The sequence below is a fragment of the Spea bombifrons genome, chromosome 12, assembly GCF_027358695.1.
Source record: "Spea bombifrons isolate aSpeBom1 chromosome 12, aSpeBom1.2.pri, whole genome shotgun sequence".
Taxonomy (NCBI): domain Eukaryota; kingdom Metazoa; phylum Chordata; class Amphibia; order Anura; family Pelobatidae; genus Spea; species Spea bombifrons.
Genome location: NC_071098.1, coordinates 23,782,665 through 23,802,354, shown reverse-complemented (window position 1 = coordinate 23,802,354; position 19,690 = coordinate 23,782,665). Strand labels below are relative to the sequence as shown.

General features: G+C 38.7%; 1 protein-coding gene across 1 annotated transcript; it reads left to right on the top strand.

Annotated features, from left to right (window-relative positions):
• The first annotated feature begins 1,026 nt into the window (after window positions 1-1,026).
• LOC128470055 (G-protein coupled receptor family C group 5 member C-like) lies at window positions 1,027-18,250 on the top strand. Its single transcript, XM_053451879.1, has 4 exons — window positions 1,027-1,087; window positions 14,811-15,887; window positions 16,481-16,545; window positions 17,219-18,250. Exons 2-4 carry the CDS (start codon window positions 14,825-14,827, stop codon window positions 17,285-17,287), a joined length of 1,197 nt encoding a protein of 398 aa, XP_053307854.1. The 5' UTR covers window positions 1,027-1,087; window positions 14,811-14,824; the 3' UTR covers window positions 17,288-18,250.
• Window positions 18,251-19,690: the final 1,440 nt, after the last annotated feature.

Genomic DNA, 19,690 nt, shown 5'->3' with positions numbered 1-19,690 from the left:
CACTCTCAAACACCCTAATATATGTTCAGCAACACCAACCTGGAATTTTGGCATCTGGTCATCCTGCTACCATGTCTTATTGTGGACATCTTTGAAACCAGCCCATTCAATTTACCCCATCAAACCATGTATTTTTGACAACTAGACACCCCAAGGTTTTTAAAAAAACTGAAATGTGCACCTCCCATTTAGCCCCCAGACAACCCGACAAATCTATGTATGGGTGGTATCGCTGTACTCAGGTGACACATATTTGAGGGACATGGGCGTAGGATGATGTGAAAAAAAATGTTCTAAACTCTATTAAGCAGATTTTTTCATTAGCTTTTGTAGATGAGTAACACATTTTGGGTTCAAATAAAAAAGTCAGCAAAGGTGTTTTTTTTTATACTTCACCATTATGTTGTTATCTTTTTATACAGTAAATTAGATACAAATAAAAAAATATATACTTAAAGAAAGCCCTTCTTGTCCTGGAAAAAAAACCAATATATAATTTGTGTGGGTTCAGTAAATGAGAACAAAATTAATGCTAAACACAAACGCTGCAGAACAGCCATTGTCATGAGGGGTAAACAATTAAAAAAACACACATATATATATATATATATATATATATATAGATACTTGAATAAAGAAATGAGAGTACAAATATAAAAGGGACAGAACCTGTTAAAATAAAAGCGAGGGAACAGCAAACATACTCTGATATACTGAAAAGCCACTGATTTAACAGGCACACGAGACTTAGACAAGTTATAGAGTTGATCATTTACAAAATGTGTAATGGATACCTTGGCAGAGGGTTATGGGAGTTGTAATCCAGTTAAAGTTAAATGAGAGGCTGCCAGCCTAGGTACTGCTATTAAAATGAATGTAAAAAAATTCCACCTATCAGCCCCTTCCCAGCCAGCTCGTTCTCTCTTTGTGTAGGAGGTTCTTGCTCTCCCTCCATCCACTTGCTGGGGGCTTGGTCTCAGGAGGTATGAAGGGGAGGGGGGACTCCAGATACTTTTGTCTGTTCTTCATCCAAACCCTTGATATCCGACTTCCAGACCATAGGGTGAGAACACAAACCGGCGGGGCAGTAAGTAGTATTTGTAACAATGTTACGGGTTCTCTAGGCAGTTGACGTTCTTGGGACGAAGATCTAGAACATCTGAAAGCGATACATGCCCATGGGAAGTGTGTGTTAGGGTACCATATGGCCGGTATTACTACGGATACATCATGTCTAATCCTTATTTAGATTCCTCTTTGTGTTCTGACTTCTTTATTGTGTGGTTTTAAAACAAATATAATCACAATATTTAATTCTACGTTTTGATTTCTTGATGGTCTCTAAATAAGGTCTTTGTTACTCCGATAAAATATTCCACGGTTTATAAAGTGTATTGCGTAATAGGGGAATTACTGCCACTGATGTCTGAGAATCTGTGTTATCGCTACCTTGTTAACCCATGCCTTGCCAAACAATAACACGGGGCAAAAAGCAGTAAAGTTCTTGTTGTAAGCTCATTCCGCTTCTACTCGAAAACCTGAGACAACCCATATATTTTGGGTATTTAAAAACAGAAAAAAATAATAATTGTGATGTGATGTAATTTTTCATTTTTTATGCTTCTTTGAAATGTTTGGAGTAAAATTAATAAAATAGGCATAAAATATCATTTAAAAATGTCCTGTTTACAAAAGCGATTAACTAAAGTTGGATTATCAGGTTGCAAAGTTCATATGGAGCAAAATTAGAAAAACTCTTAGTTTTCATCTTTTCATTCCATGTATCCTATAAAAGTATGTTTGTCTGTACCACCTCTGTTGGACGACAGTTTCATGCACCAACTACCCAGCTTTTCACAGCATGATGGCAAATCATGCCATCATGTTGTAGAACCATTTGTTTTTATGACGAGGATTCGCGATCGATATTAACAAAGCAGCGAGAGATGTTGTGGATTGTTCCTTGGGAGGCAAACGGCTTTTTAACCCATTCAGTGCCTGTGGAATGTGCATTGCTCATCCATGTGGCACGAGATCCCGTTCCTCTGAACGCGGCAGGATTTGCAAAGGCATCTTCTGGGAAAGTGGGAGATCTTTTCTCATATGACGCAATCTCTGCTCAAACTTCTGATTCACCAAGAGGTGACTTCTTCCAAGAGAATGCTCTTTCCCAACGTGTTCTTATTATGGGTGAGGTCGCTCCTGTCCTTCTGACCATTAATTCTCGATAGAGCGATGGAAAATCGTCTGTAGTGAAAAAAGGACAGGTGCCTTGTGGCTAAACATCCTCAGGGTATTTGACAAAGCCGCGGAACTGGTGGGAGATGGAGAATACAGGTGCCTTGGTCTATGACGGAGGGCGTTCTTCAAGTAATAAATCATGATTAATTAGATTTCAGGTAGCAATAAATCCATGATTTCATTGTGTGGGTAGAAAGGGTTATTATTATAATGATTAGCTTAAAATATGTTCTAACAGCAAATGATGAAATTTAACGTGTACTATCAGTCTTTGATAAGAGCTTGTACGCTCCAGTGCTAGGCTACGCTCCCCAACTATATGACCAAAACCTGCATAATCAGCAAGTGAAACGCGTAGGAGAAAAGTTGCGTAATATTTTGATGGGAAATTGAATCAGTTTTGGATCCAACCCAAGGTTTTAAACCTTGTGACTTCGTCTAATCCATAAAGGAAGCCTCAACTTTTTTTTCAGTATTTTTTATTATGAAATATTAATATTTTGTTTATTTTACCGACTTTATCTACCTTTTTGTGGAGTACTGTTAATGGATAAGTATGACTGGTAGGGGTGGAGTATGATCCAGAACCCTCGGGAATTGCCAAGCAGGTGTCGTTGTGCTTACATGCCACCTCCATGGATGTCTGGCTTGGCTGTGGACACATTTTCTCCGGGTTGACCCTTTCCGCAGCAATAGAAACATCCCAACATTTCCCATTTATTCCCAGTTTTACTCTTTCTGCAGAATATTTGCTAAGTGGGAGTACCGACTCTAAGATGCTTTATTGGAACATCTAAGGATTCCAACCAAGTCGTGATTTATGACTTGGGAAGTCTGCAGTTCTTTTATGTTCTTGCAAGACGCTAGAGGTTCAAGGATTCTTATAACCTTTTAAAAATAAATGGTTGAAAACCTCTCGGCTCATTTTTATGTGCTTAGTTAATCAAATACTTGCATATTCCTAGAAAAAAAAAAAAAAACAAGCAAGGAAAAAATAACATTCATGTGTTATGTCAATGATACCAGAAGGGTAAAGTGAAATCGGTCTCGATGATAAAGACAGAGGAAACAATGGAATGTGACGCAGATTGAATCGCTGGTGCAGGAAAGCGAGATTAACCAAAATGATCATGTGACGGCTGAGCTGAAATAAAGACTTGGATTTCTGTACCTGGCACATGTGATATCACATCAATAACAGACTAATAAGTAAATAGTGACATCTGCCTTCAACAACAGAAGGGGTTTCTGCTTTGACGGCACATTGATAGATGTTCTTTTATTAATTTTTATTAATTAAAAGAACAAATTAATTGATTAAATGTAAGTATGGCTGATTAAATGGAAACCTGCGGAGAAGCAGAACTAAAATAACTTCAAAAAAACGTATGTTTGATTTAGGATCAGCAGTGTTAAGAAGACTAGATGGTTTATCTTCTTAATTGTTTGAAAAGGCTTGGCTGGTTCAAAACAAAAGGACCAGATCTGGTTGTTTATGACGCTCGAGTACTGTTCCTGGGGAGGGGTAAAGGTCTACTGAAAAGGGTAAGAGGGCTACACAGCAAAATGCATTGTCAAGGTTGGTTGGTTGGCCTTTAAACCATGAGAGATGGTTTGTTGTGACAGGGTAGCTGTTGCCAATGAGATGTTTTGTACATCGGAATAGATTCTAACTATTTCAAGAGGTGGCCCATGAAGCAAGTCGCCATTCATGCAAACCATTGCTTTCATACATTCCAGCCACCAATTATGATTATTTATTGTTTTATTTAGCACCATATTACACAGTGCTGTGCGGTGAGGAAACGTAACCTAACAAGTAGTACATCACACAACCATTTGGACTTTCTGAGGAGGGGCCTGCTCCAATGAGCTTACAATCTAGAAGGAGGTGAGGTATATTATACAAAAGGTGGCACGAGACGAGGAGTGAACAGAAAGGGTCACATAAGTCAGGATGAGGGCAGCCCTTGTGAAGGCCGGTGTACGAGAATGAGCGGTAGAGATTAGAATAGATGGCAGGTTAAGAGCATCAGATGAGTCAGGGATTTTCTAGGAAAAAAGTTTGCATGATATCATTAACATGCTGTGGATTCGGAATCTATATTACAGGCTTCAGGTACCTAGCTATATTGGAGTGATGGTTAAGAAAAAAATATAGCTGGGTGTAGGTAGATGAGCTGACATGGTGGCCAGGTTCTGCTGACATGGTGGCCAGGTTCTGCTGACATGGTGGCCGGGTTCTGCACACAATCCTAACCAACTGCCCTGTAAATACATAGGTCCTTGTACTTCTGGATTTAAACAAGGACGCAATTATGGAAATGCTTTAACTTATTATACTTTTGGGCTTATGCCTCTTCTCCTCTGACGAGACAGATGGTCGGCTCGAGTCCACACTGGTTCTCCTATCTTTATAGTGTAGACATAGTGGCTGCCCTGCAATGGGCATTGACAAGTGTCTCACCCCCCATATTGCAGCAAGAAGCAGGCTATAATTATAAATTACGGTGATAGAGAAATAATGTAATAAAAGTTGGTATTTACCATAACTGGGTTTCCATTCCTGCTGCATATGATTTACAAGAGGTAGTGCTATCTGCTCAAAGGGTCAGGGTTGGCCCTCAGTTGGAAGTAAAACGACAGGACCAGCCAAGAGGCCCTGTAATCAGCTGGCATCTCTATGGCAAACCCCAAGTTTTTCAGGTGCCCAAAGCAGGACAAGTTGTTGGGGCATGCTTAGAGATGGGACGGGCCAGGGCCGTGTACTTACCACCTTGTGTCACACCGAGGACAAGGCTGGACAATTATCATAAGGTGGCCACGTCAGAGCTGTGATGAGGTCTGTATTACAAAAGCACTGACTTCAATAGATTTCACAGCCCAGTAGGCTGGTCAGAGGGACTGTACCCTGAAAATTGGGTTGGGAGGTACGATTGAGCAAATTCAAAATGTTTCTAGGTATGATGATCCCCAACATGATAGCTCTACTTCATCGTTATGTAACTGGTAATTCTTAGTGTGTACTATGGGAGGCTTCAGTTGTTTGCGGCTGCATTTATAATGTAGTTTTATTCATTCGATGCCAGAAAAGCCAACACCGCTAAATAGAGTAATTAGCCGCAGGCCTCAGAGGCACAGAAGGTATTAGCAGCTCTTTCATTAGTTTTATAGATAAAAGGTGGCGCAGGATTTAGCCTAGTTGAGGATGGCATCTCTTCATTTCTACAGTTCCCAGCGGGCACCGGAGTTTTTATTATTATTCTTCTTCTATTATTCTTTTTACACTTAAAACACCTCGATAGACATTGTCAACAGTGAGAACCCACTGCAGACTCCAACTCCAACCATACTTAGCCAACTCACCTCAACCTAAACATGATAGGGATTGTAGTACGCAGAGATCGTCTAACCCTCATGGGTCGGACAGTATATTATTATTTGGGTCAGTAAGTTATATAGAGTAAGAATCATATCTGGGGACTTCTGGGCTCCGGCTACCCGGGGCCTTCCCTTGCGGGACGCGGCCAGGACTGCCCACTCACATCGGCGGCAGTCCCGCTGACGTCGGTGGGCAGTCCCGCTGACGTCGGTGGGCATTCCTGCTGACGTCGGGGGAGTTCCGGCTGAAACACCCCCATTTAAAGGAAAAATGGGCGGGGAGCGGGGCGTGTCAAGACCCCGCGACCCGGAGGATTCAGGTCTTGACCCGGAGGAGCAGCGCTCACCCAGCAATCTCTGGGTCAAACCCGGACAGTTCCCAGGTATGGTAAGAATAGATGGAGCGTTCACTCTCTGACCAATGCCCCGGGGCAGCACAGTTGCTTATTCATCATCCCTGAGAAACCCTGTGGATCTGCCCCAGAGGCTTCACACATAACATCTGATGGTCAGGCCTTAGGGCAGCCATTAGGTTTCTGGGGTGGTGGGGATCTTCTTTAGATCCACTGGATCTATTTCTTCCTCTCGCTTCCTGTTAACCTCGCTCTGCTCTTCCTGACCAGTTCCCCATGTTAGCTCATATACTGCAGGGATGGGAAGATCGCCCACGTACCTGGGAAGTTCCCTCGCAAATTAATCCTGTTTCGTCAGTGTATGGCTGCTTGATCCTGGAATCCGATTGCATTTAATTGACACACTCCACTAAAAGAGCAATTTAAGATTATTCCCAATTCTTATACTTATATGCTTTACTGAGCGGGCGGTAGATAAGTGGAACAGCCTCCCAGTAGACGTGGTAGAGGCTAATACATCGACGGAATTTAAACATGCATGGGATAGCCATAAAGCTATGGTATCCTGAATCCAAGACAAGATTCAACTCCCAGAGGCAACTCATTTTCCTTTTGAGGTTTACCTATAAAGAACAATTCAGATGCAAAATGGCAAAAAAGTGGATTGATTATCAGGAACTGTCTATCGGTTTCCATGGTGATTGCTCCCCTTTTGCCGCTTTTCACTAGAATTTTTTTCTATTTTGACTTTTGATTAAATATATTGTTTATTTTATATCTCTTTTATTTAATGAATAGGAAAAGACAAAAAGATCTTTTTTTCTCGAAGAAGAAGCATGGACAGCAAATAAAAATGTCCACATTTGCTCGTTTTTGGATTTCCTGCTCTCAATAAGACTGTAGATATTTGCAGACAGTCGGATAGCATTCTCCCTACACCTCAATAAAAGAGGTTGCAGTAAACGACGTCTCATCTGTCTGTCTGTAGCACATTTATCAAAATGATGGACACCAGCCCACAGTCAATATTATAACTTTTAGTTCAGCTTAATAAATAAATAGAAATTATTTTTACAAATTAAAATTAAATAAAAAATAATTTAAAAAACATAATAATCATTTGTAAAATGTATTAGAAGCCCACATCGCAGAAATACCAAGTGATCGGCCATTTAAAGACATTTAAGTAATTAGCAGAAAGACTGCTGTGCTTACAAACGGTTTTCATGGATCTTGTTTTATTTTTTTAAATAAATAGAATATTGTTTATTTAAAATAAATAAAAAATGTGTCAAATTAAACTGTTACTGTGTGAGCGATCATCAGACATTACAATACAATTGGTTCTTGTGCGATAAGCCTTGGAAGAATGGTCTGGGTAATCCATTTGTCTTGCCGGTTGAGATAACGCAGTTGATGAATTTAGCATAATTTGGCAGCGGGGGGGGGGGGCAATGGGCTGCGGAGAAGCCGTTGGAGTTTCGCTCAGCATGCGCGTTTGTTTTGGTCCTGGTAAACATGGTTACTCGGTTAGGCTTGCGTGCTTTTCTTTGGTTACTCTTTAGCGTAAGCAACTGTCAGACAGGTAAATGATCAGAAAATGTATAGTTGGGAGGAGAGAAGAGAGAGAGGAGATGTGATAGAAATGTTGAAATGCTTTAACAAAGTACAGAACGGAAGCCTTTTTCAAAGGAGGAAGGGGGCAGAGGTTTAGAGGCGATGTAAGGAAGTTTTACTTTACCGAGAGGGTAGTAGGTAAGTAAACTAGCCGACCAGCAGAGGTGGCAGAGGTTAATACTGTAAGGGAATGGAAACATGCATTGGATAAGCATAAAGCTATCCCGAACAAAGCAAAAGATCAGCGCGCCCCCAACAAGTACTATTTAAAAGCATCTGAGGCATAAATATTGGGGATTCCATCACACTAGATGGCCGTATATTGTTTAGCTCTCCTGAATCTAAGATGAGACTGAGGACTGATTAAGGTCTGAGTGTTTACAGCAGGAAAAATGGGCCGACTAGACGGGCCGAACGGTTCTTATCTGCCAGCAGATTCTATGTTTCTATGTGCAATGTTTCTTTTATGTGTTTTTTTCTTCTTAAGGACCTCTGAGGTTAAGAGAGCCTATGAAATGTTCCATTTTTTTTGTATGTTGGCCCAATAAAAGGTATCAATTTCAACTCCACTCTCACGTAAAGGGGAAGGATTCTTTCCAAATTTTTAAAGACAAATATTAAGCTAGATTAATGTATTTAATAACTTTTTTTGACTGTTTAATTGTTTTGGATATATTTTGTGATCTTTATTGAGTGGACGGCTTTGCACCACGTAATACTCAAGAGGGTATCAGATCTGGGATTGTCTTGTGGCTGCTGTATGCCACATTCTTCCAATTACTACCTTCACATATTCATGAGAATACGTTTATAGAGGACCTATAAAGCTGTGAGCAGTAGGATCTGCCGTTGTGATCTGACTGTATTAACTGGGTGTAGAAGTGGTCACCTGGATTCATGTTCTTCTGGCTGCCTGTTCCACGGACTCACATTCCTTCAGCTGTGTGTAGGCCAGGCCTGTTTCACGGCTAAACAGGGTACATGGGTGGATTGTGGGTAGGTCATGAAGTCAAGTTGCAGAGCTGCTTTATGGTGTGAGTAGAGCCTGATATGACATTACATCTTCACCTGCTAATTACATCTCTGCCACATTGACTCCTAATGACCATACTTCAGAACTTCCCAGGGTAGGCTACCATGAGCTTTGTGAAGAGGTAGGGGGCTAACCCAAGATACCTTTTAGTGGGCAGGGAGTGGACAGGTGCCGCTTATCTGCCCAGGGAAAGAAGAAAGTGACCCAGAGAACCAGGGGAAGCACAGTGTTACTGAGAGGCTCTGGGTCAAACCAGGTATTCGCAAGAACGGTTCAGAATGGCCAAAACACCTGCTACTATTAAGATATGTTTGAAGAAAGAAAGAAAGAACGAAAGAAAGATATTTAAGATTCAGCCTTTGAGTGCACCTATAAATAAGATCTCTTTCATTTGTTTAATTTCAATTTTTATTCTTTTATCATTTGAATCTCTGTTCTTGTTTGACAAAGTTGCAAATTTACATGTGCCAAGCTCAGAGGCAGGCTTTCCCTACTATATACATTTATAACCTGGGGGGCTGCCTGGGGTAGTGAGATCGTAGGGGGCACTGCCATTGTACTGTGTCCTATATAGTAAATAATGTATCGCCTAGCATTTGCCAATCTACATTGGAAACCAATGTTCAGTGTGTAACCAACTAGTAGTAGTTTCTCACGTGAGAAAGCCCCTTTTTATACTACAGGTTATTGAATTATAAGGTTCTCTTCAACGGCTTGATTATCCAATCAGATGCTATGTGAACCCGTGGCCCCGTTGGCAGAAAAGTGGCCCCAAGGAAAATACACGTTATCGTATTATAAATCTTATTATATTTTTCACTCACAAAGTGCCAAGTAGGACCCTGAACGTAAAGGAGAACAAACCCAATAGATGAGTATCCACCTTAGTTGACCATGACGGCAAATGGAAGCTAAAAAGGAACAGCCTAGTTGGAAAATTGGTCCTTTTCTACCATTATTCTGTAGCTGTGTAAAAAGATGTAATCCAGTATACCAGGAGATTCCAGAATGATCATCTGTTTGATCAGTTCTCTTTTGAAATGTAAATTTTTGGCCAGTTTCACCAGAAACTCCAAGTCATGTTTACCTTCTTCAGCATTGTGCATCCTGTGAAGGCCTTCGGCTGTACATGGCATACATGGGACTATTAGACTAATTAAAAAGTAATTGCCCCATTCTTTCAAAGCACAGCTCAGGTGGTAGATACTATAGAGAGTTTCAGTTTGGATAGAAGGCTCTCAATGACAATTTCTTTTTGCCTAATAGATTTTGAAAAGAACAAGGCAATTAGCGTTGGAACCAGTTCGCAAACTGATCAATCTGCTGTCAGGTCAGACAAAGGAAAGCGTGAATGTGAAAACATTTTAATGATGTTAGAAACTTGTCATCTTTTCTTTTGTTTTAGGGTATAAGTTTGTGTTTTTGGGACAAAGGCCCATTAGGCCAAAACTTTGTATATGAATTGATAATTCTGCATTTCTTTACCATTAAACGATCTTATGAAATAGATTGTAAGCTTTGAAGAGCAGCGTCTGTACTAATATGTTCTAATGTGTGTTAATGCTACTATCATTTTAACTGTTCTGTTAAATATTTTCACTTTCCCCTATGGTAACAGAATCAGTAAATGTGATGTATGAAATGCGGAGAAACCGGTATCTTCTCACCGCAGATATTATACCGCTTCTCCTGGAATACAACTATTAGTATTTCCGCTGGCGACGGAATTATCATAACTCATAATAGTCACTGCATTCGGAGATTAAATATTAAGTCAGGGCATTGTAGATGGGGTGGAATAAGGTCATACAGAGAAACGCTTGTGTCTGAATTAAGGAATCAGAGTCCTTCATGATGAATTTGCCCACACGTTCTTAGTCACTTAAAAAATGGCAGTTTCTAAAGGCGAAATGTTGTACCTAAGCAACATCTTTAAAGCAAATGTTCATTAAATACTCAATGTTAGTTGAAAGTTTACAATTTTGCATATGCATTCTGCCAGAACTATATATATATATAATTAAGGCAGACCTATGGCCAATGCACCCCACATTTGCATAGCACCCCACCACCTTGTGCCACCACTCATTTCATAGAGTGCCGAACAAAGGTGTTTGAAACAACCCTTATCTTATACATATTTAACCATTATATATATATATATATATATATATATATATATATATATATAATATTTTAAAAGGCTAAAATAGTTTTAATCTTTTCATTGGGCTATTTAGTTTTTTTCTTTGGGAAAAGTTTCTCCTTATTTTGAGCTTGGATTGTTTATGCAGAACACACAAAAAGTTGGGAGTTCCCGATGGGTCACTTGAAGCTACGTCAGCCAATAGGAAGCCTTTGTAGCATGGGCCACCCAATTTAACCTGGCCACTCATGAGCAGAACAATGCAGTCGTCGACAGCTCCTCAAAGTGGCTTATGCTAGAAGAAGTGCAGTTTATTTTTGAAGCAGTCAAACGGACAAGGACAAAGCATTCAGGGTCGCTAGTTTGATGTGCTCATTTACTACCAATTTCAAGTGGAAATCCAATATACTTTTGGTAAGTACTTTTATGAAGACATCAATAATAGCAATGAAAGGGGGACAACTCTGGCTTAGAACATCTTTTAGTTTAGGGTCTTCTTGTCCTCCACTTGGATTTATGATGTTGGTTACTGATGCATTGATAACTTGTATATCATGGATAACTTGTTGGGTGGCTTTACATTTTTTAACTGTAGAGTTCCAGCATAGTCTACAATGTTTTAGTCTTATCTTCAATTCAGGATAGCTTTATGCCTATCCCATGCATGTTTAAATTCCCTCACTGTATTCCCTATACAACTTCTGCCAGGTGGCTGTTCCATTTACCTACCACCCTATCAGTAAGGTTAAACTTAATTAGAATATATCTAAGCCTCTGTCCTTCTCGTTTTAGACAATGACCTCCTTTTCTGACATTCTCCTCCTGTACTTTGTGAAATCCCTTAAAGCATTTAAATATTTTTGTTACATCTCCACTCGCTCTTATTTTCTCCAAGCTGCACATATTAAGATCCTGTAATCTTTTCTGATACTTTTTAATGTTACAAACCACTTACCATTTTAGTAGCCCTCCAATGTGTCACTATCCTTCTAGAGATGGGTCTCCAGAACTGTACACAATACTCTAGATGAGGTCTGACCAGAGATCTGTTAAGTGGCAGATCTACCTCCCTCTTCCTGCTACTAATGCCTCTTGCTATACAACCCGGCACCCTACAACACTTTTTATCATTGCCTGCTTACCTTTAAGTCATCAGAAATAATTACTCCTAAGTCCCTCTCTTCTGTTGTCACTGACAGAACAGGGTTCCCTATATTCTGCCCTGGCATTTTTACATCCCAAGTGCATTATTTTACATTTATCAACATTAAACTGCAGCTGACACACTCTCGCCCATTCTTCTAATTAACTTAAATTGTTTGCCATTCCACATGTTCCACCTTTAAGGAGTATTCTGTTGGAGAACTTTGTATAACCTGCAAATAGACATAACTTACCATTAAGACTTTCTTTAACATGATTAATAAAAGTATAGCCACTGTAATACCTTAAATAAAATTAAGGAACCTGAACACTGGTGCCCTGCAAATCAGTGACTTAGCTAAGGACCTCCATCTGTACCCATTAGAATTTTGCGTTTCCAGTGTCACAGCCATACAAGTCATGGGATAATATAAGATATTTGGTTATACGGAGGAGTATTAGAAATAAATGTGTTCACACATGCTTTCTCTTATTGATGGAGCTTAAAATGGCTTGTTTGACTGCGGCACCTTCACTTGAAACACACTTGAAACTAACTCTTACGCAGCATCACAGTGCAGTTAGGGTGGTTTACAAAACTGAGACTTATTTCACTTTCTGTAAAACAGTACTGGAAGCCGATAGTAATTTCGTCTGATTAACAGTACATTGATGTGGTACAAGTATATAACATAAACAAAATATCTAGAAGTAGAAAATGTATTAAAAATGCAGTAGGGCTTGTTGTTGACAGTGTGTTAGTGACCGACTCCTTGAGCAGTTGTTTAGTAACTGCCTTATTGCACAAACAGCAACAAAAGTCATTGTATGGGTCTGGAGAGGATTTATAGCAATGCAGGGAAACCTTTGTGTATCTTTCCCATACCAGTGAAATTCAGCAGATTGTGGTTTGGAGTGAGAGGCATCTCTAATATTGCGTGCTGAATAAAAATATAAAAATACGGTTTTGTATTAGTTGGTTCAACAGTTATCTTGGTAACGTTGAGGTGCAGATCAGGTCATTGCGGAGAGTTAAACCATTATAAATATAAGTATAAAAGGCACTTTGGGCCGGGCAGCGACAAGGTTGGAAGTTATCAATTTAAGTTTTGTAAATTATTTTGGCTCCTAGTGAAATAATAAATATAATACATTTTTTGCACTGGAGTAGGGTCTGTAGGAGATGGCACCACGTATGGTAAAGTGGGCCTCAGGTTGTGAGGTCTAACAACCAGGGCTCTCCGTGCCATATATCTCTTCTCACATTGCAGCTTTTACCATATCTACTTTCATTAATTGAAACCTTATAGCTTATACTTATGTTTGTGTTTAATTTCCTAAAACTTCACAAAGGCTGCCTGAACCATCATGAATCAACAAATCAGCCTCCTAACAATACGGGAAAGATAACTTAATCAGAAGGAACAATCATGCAGATAATACAATATATATATACACAATGCTTATTGTAATTGGTAAGAATCATTATATAGTGTTATTTATTGTATAAAGAATTAAACGTAGGTAGAAGATCTGCTTTAAATCGGTTATTGACTATATAACTTGATTTATATAGGGTTATACACTAATAGGGACATAATAAGTAGTGCATTGCATAACAATTTTGCCTTTTGAAACACAAGGCAAGAATGGCCCTGCTCAATTGAGCTTACAATCTAAAAGCGCTTGGCTCTGTGTAATAAAACATAAAATAATAATCAGTCAAAGCTCTGTTTTAATTGATGTCATGGCAAAAAACAGCTGTAGTTTATCAATTAGACAAACTCTACTTTGCAAGTGGACTACAGGGTTTACAAGACCTCTATTGTGGTAAGATATACAATGTTAAAGTGCAGGGGGCACTGATAACCTTTATAATATGGCTTAACCCCCCCCCCCCAGTAAAAATGCCAGACAACCTGTCCCCGCTAATTAATTCATTGCGTTTGAAAATATTTTAGGACTCCTAAGGAATTCCTAATAAGAAAAAAAAAAGGCTTTTGGTGCTCGGGAACTTTCAGGTTATAAAAGGTTCAATATTGGGGGATGGGATAAGTAGACCAAGAGGAATTCCGAGCTCAATAATGCGCGGCGTAACTAAATACAGATCTTTTTTTCTTCCAAAAACTGTTGTATTAGAAACACAATTTTAAATAAATTTGGACTTTATAATGTATCTGATGAGATGGCTCTAGAATAATTGTGTGCTCGCTTACAAATTTTATTACTATTACTCAGAAGGGCATAAACTTTTTGGCGTCTCATAATACCCATTTGACAGAAAGGTTTTTCTTTAATCTTTTTTTTAATTAATAATTTTTACACACACACACACACACACACACACACACTTATTGCCTCCTTGGGTATGTGCAAGGATGTTTTCTTGTCCTTGTTGCGGAGTCAATGGTTAAATTCTTACGATCCCATATGAAGAAGCGGACTCCTTCATTTCGTACTCTAATTCGATTATATCTAAGAATCCTAGCAGGTGCTTCTCCCTCTAGTATATCTCGGTTGTTATTATTATTTCGATCATTTTCTGCAGCGCTATACAATCAGTTGAACTTCCCATGTAAATGCAGATGAATTATTTAACAATATGATTTTAAGAAGCTATAGTAGCTGTGAGGACCAGTCTCAAAATCAGATGGTTGCCACCACAAGAGTAGAAAAATAACATTTCTGTATCAGACTATCGAGTTAATATTTGAAGAGTCTGCTATTGTTACATATCTATAAGTGAATTTGTTTCTCTTAGGGAAATGCAACATTCTTTACAAAAATGTCCTACAATAAAGAAAAAAATACATTAGTATTGGTTTGATTTTCTTAAGTTGTCCACTTTCAATGATGAATATTAATGTCGTTATTTTCTATTATCTGTTTCTTTCAGAAATCCACCAGACTATGGCTAGCAGATACTACCTGTTGATCTTATGGTCTGCGATCTACATGGAAAATACATTCGCTCAGAATCTCACATCATCTATGAACTTGCAGAACATCTCAGCTTTGCCAGATGGATGTGGCCCCTACGTCAAATCAATGTACTATGCCCTGTGTGATTTGAAATCCGCTTGGGGGATCGTAATAGAGACTGTAGCAGCCTTAGGAATTTTTACCACCCTCGTATTAGCTCTGATATTCTTGGCTCTCGCGCCTTCTGTTACTCGAGATGAGCGCAAAGGTTCCATAGCCATTAACTTTATGTTTCTAATTGGCGTACTTGGCATTTTCTCTTTGGTTTTTGCCTTTCTTATTGCACCGAATGCTGCCGTCTGCGCATGCCGCAGGTTTCTTTTTGGGGTGCTATTCGCAATGTGTTTTGCATGCTTGGTGGCACATTCTGTAAGGCTTAACTATCTGGTGTTGCAAAACCGCGGTCCTGGAGGATGCTTGGTGTTTCTTCTGGCCATTGGTCTATTCATGGTAGAAGCTGTAATCAACGTGGAATGGCTTCTCATCACAAACGTGCGTCACAGCCTTTGGTCAGCAGAATTGCCTGGCAGCCCTTGTAATATTACCAACCAAGACTTTGTGACTGCATTGGTCTACGTGATGTTCCTTATATTGGCTTCACTGCTTATTCCTTGCCCGGTTCTATGTGGACATTACCTGCAGTGGAAACGTCATGGGAAATACATTGTGGCAACAGCATTTTCCTCTATTATCATCTGGGTGACCTGGATAACGATGTACCTCTACGGCAATGACAAATTAGGCTACAAGCAAGTTTGGGATGACGTACTTCTAGCAGTTGCTTTATTAACAAATGGCTGGGTGTTTATTTTCTTCTACATTATACCCGAGCTTGTGGAAATGAAGAGAGCTGGATATCAATACGAAACAGACAGCCTAAGTGTAATGAAAAGACTTTCAGAATCTCCCCCATCCATTATAGTTGAAAACAGAGCGTTCTCAATGGACAATCTTGAAGCAAATGAACAAGCAGAAAATCGGAGAACACAAGGTAAGTTCCCTTAAATCACCCAACAGTTCCAAATTTGCTGGGGAAGTCCCAACAACCAGACATATGTCATGGTTATTAGCATCCCTGCCTGCGCACGGATGACTGATTGAAGTCCTATGCAGCCATGATAGGGCAAAGACAGAAGCCTACAAGTAGAGTGTCCAGTGATGTCATGTTATTCCGTATTTATTACGGAAGAACCTGCCTATGACGTTACAGTAACATACCTACAGTTCACAGTTTAGTGAATACACCCATAAGTACATTTTGGAAGTACATGATTGCATTACTTCTCTAACAAGCTGATCTCTATTTGACTGCAATGGGTGCTCACAAGCTGTTGATTAATTCCCATTGACTTCAACACACCATGTATAAAAAATAGTTTGTAGGTCGACAAATTATTTTGTGCTCGTCTTAACGTTTAGTGATTTTAAAATCAATACTTGAGGGACAGTTAGCTAGCGGGAAAAAAACGACAGCCTGAAAATGAGGGTGCTTAAAATCTAATAGGCGTTTTCACAGCTCATATAACTCTATGCCTTTGAAGAAGTCGGCTCCAGTGTAATGAAATGTATTTTCTTTCTCTGCAGATAAACCAGTTTCTCCGTATAGTAACTACAGTGGAATTTATCCGACTTTACCTTTGTATCCAGCGGTACGTACGCAATGAATGAGATTTGTGGCTTTTGCCAGTTTACGGAACACAAGCTGGTGTTTTGACGAACGATTATAGTACATAACGTAACCTGTCACGATAGCAGTACTTTGGTAGAACATATGCTAAGGAGATTAATGTGATGATCAGTAAATCAGGGGAAAAGAGAATGGCCAGCATAGTATGTAAAATGTGTTAACCCCGGTATGGGGTTTAAGTAAGGAATTTGGGTTAAGGATAGGTAGGAGATAAAATAAAAAAACATAACTTCAGATTAAAGTCATTTAATGCTAGCTGTGTATAATTTATATACCTGCAGAACTGTTTTTTTTTTGTTTAATTCCAATATTTAAATTTTATTCATGAAAAAATAATTTCATACATATATGAATATGGTTTTAAAAAAAAGAAAAAAAGCCATACTTGTCCTGAAAAAATAAATAATGGTTGAAGAAAGGCATAAAACAAAAACTACTCTGGTCCCGTAGTGTAAAAAAGCCCCGGCCCTTAAGGGGTTAAGCTAAAATTATGTACAATTTTTTTTTTTTTTTTTTTTTTTAACTGTTCAGGGGTTATCCCCAAAGCAAATACCTATAAGAAAATAGCCCCTTTAGCTATATAAAATACTTAATAAACATCCCATAAAATGTTTAACAATTTTCTTTCATTACAGGAAATGGAAACAGTGAGCCATATACATCTACCGAGAGTTTCGATGGAACCCTGGAGATACCATCTATAAATTACAGATCCTCAAGCAGTGACGTCTTTTGGACTGAAGCAATGATTCTTCCAGCATAACACGTTAAACAGAGCTCGATGGCCGGGTGTGAGACAAGACAATTGTGGGAATCCTGTGGGAAGCAGATAATGAATTTTATCTACCCTGGCTACCAGTTCATCTTCTCTATGAATATTTGATAAGACTACACTACATATGAATTATTCTCAGCCTGATTTACGTTGCTTTCTACTTGCCAGACAGTCCCCCTGAGCCTTTATTAAACCAACCTGTTAAGGTTTGGGAGAACAAATGTTTACTTGGTGAGAACAGTGTAAAATAAAAAACACCAAGCCAATAATGGCCACTGGTTTCGGATAGGAAAGGGATATTTGAGTTGATTACTAGAGTACGCTGGCATTGAAGGTGTTGGTTATATGCGAGAAGCAGAGCTTCTACTTTTAGTGTAAGATGAAAAGCTGGCATAATCAGTATTCATACGTATTTAAACAATTGTTGATTAAAAAACAGACTTACTGCCAGAAGGGAAAATTATAGGTAATTCACAAGTGGCTCTTATATCTTTTTAAATCTCAAATCTAAAAAATAAAATCTCAGGTGTTTTTTAAAAGGGGGGTCATATTTGTGACATGGTCAGTAAGGCTCATTTCAAATCATATCCCAACAACATTAATGACTATGTGGGCAACCCACGGAGAACAATGACAAGAGATACCTTTACCAGATAAAGACCAGGTGTGGAGAAGTCTTAGATTCCTTGACATTTTGGCCACTACTGTCTGTCCCTTTTTCTATGTTAATGATTACTCTTTGAGTGTAATACGAATCAAAAGAATACAGTATTGTACATTTTTTGAAACTGATATATGCAATTTTAAATATCTTACCTGCTGTCATAATGAGAATGTGTATATGCATAGCTTTGGAAAGTGTAAATAAATAAACCTTTGTAGAAAACCCTTATATCAGTTATAGTATTGTTTTTTATATATACATAGGCTTAGCATCGCAACATTTTTACAAATATCCAAAATAAATTGCATGGAAGCAGGACAGGTAACCTGATTAACCTGATCTTAAAAGATCAAAACGCACTTTAAGATCTTTTAAGTGCATTTTGATCTTTTAAGATCAGGTTACAGAAGATACTGCACCATCCTGGTTTATGTTTGGTTTTACAGACAACAGTTTTGAAGTTTGATATTTGACGAGCCCGATTATCCAGTCCTTTTGTGAGTGGTACTTACACTATATTTATTTTATTATTTTTTGGACATATTACACTATTGGCGTTGTTTTTTGTTTCTTCCCCCATGTATATGCGCTCCAATTTTTCTGGTCTGCATCTGTATACACTTTGAGGAAGAGTGTTGTTTGGTAGCTGCTCTCATTGTGGGAAGTATTCATTTGTTTATTTTACATTTACACGTGTGATTTGGGTTTCCCTTTTTGTGTTAAAAAGTGACTAAACACACAGATTTTATGTAAAATTAAAATATTAGGAAAATTTAGTCCGGCCTGAGCCTGGCTTTTGCTTAATATAAGACGTGAAACTCTTGACTTCCTCTTTGACCAAACAAATGATGAAAATATTTTATCAAATTGATTCAGAATCTTAACGGGCACTGAGAATGGAATGGTTCTAAATAGATAAATTAGCTTGGGTATCATATAAGATTTAAGTGTATTTAACCTACCCAGCCAGGAAATTTCTAGGCGTTGCCACTCACTAAGTTGGGTTTTCATGCTGTCTAATAGCGCCAAGTAGTTGTAAGTTATTATGTCATTAAGATTATTATAAATTTTAATACCTAGGTTTTAAATTTGGGTGAGTTTTAAGGCTGTAGAACACTGTGATAGACTCATGCCCACTTAACATTCTGAATGCCTAGAAAGGAGAGACATTACAGGAAAGCAATGTAGGGATTTGGACCATCTTTCTCCCAAGAGGGATACTTGGGACATTTGGCATATATTGTATTGTCACTGAACTTGTTAATACATGGTAGCAAAACTAATTGCAGAAACAGAGGAGGTCAGTCATGTGGACAGACATTTTAAAAAAATACCTTGCTTTGTCTTGAAAAGAAGTCCCAGCATGGCATGTACAGATTATTTATTGTCTGTATGAATATTATTCATTTTCTCAACTGACCTATTTACTGAAGTCATGATATAAGGAGTCCTTGCAGAAAATAAACACCATAGCTGTGTTTCTAATGGGAATGTTGCATATAACTTGGAATAATTGACAGAGGAGGCCAATCATGTTTTTAACCAACTAACATTTGTAATGCAACCCCCATCGCCTGTGTGTATTTCTGCAAATTTGCAATTAATTGTTGCATGGAATTGCCAGCGTGTTGCTATGACAACTGAAGTCAAAATATAATGACCAAAGAA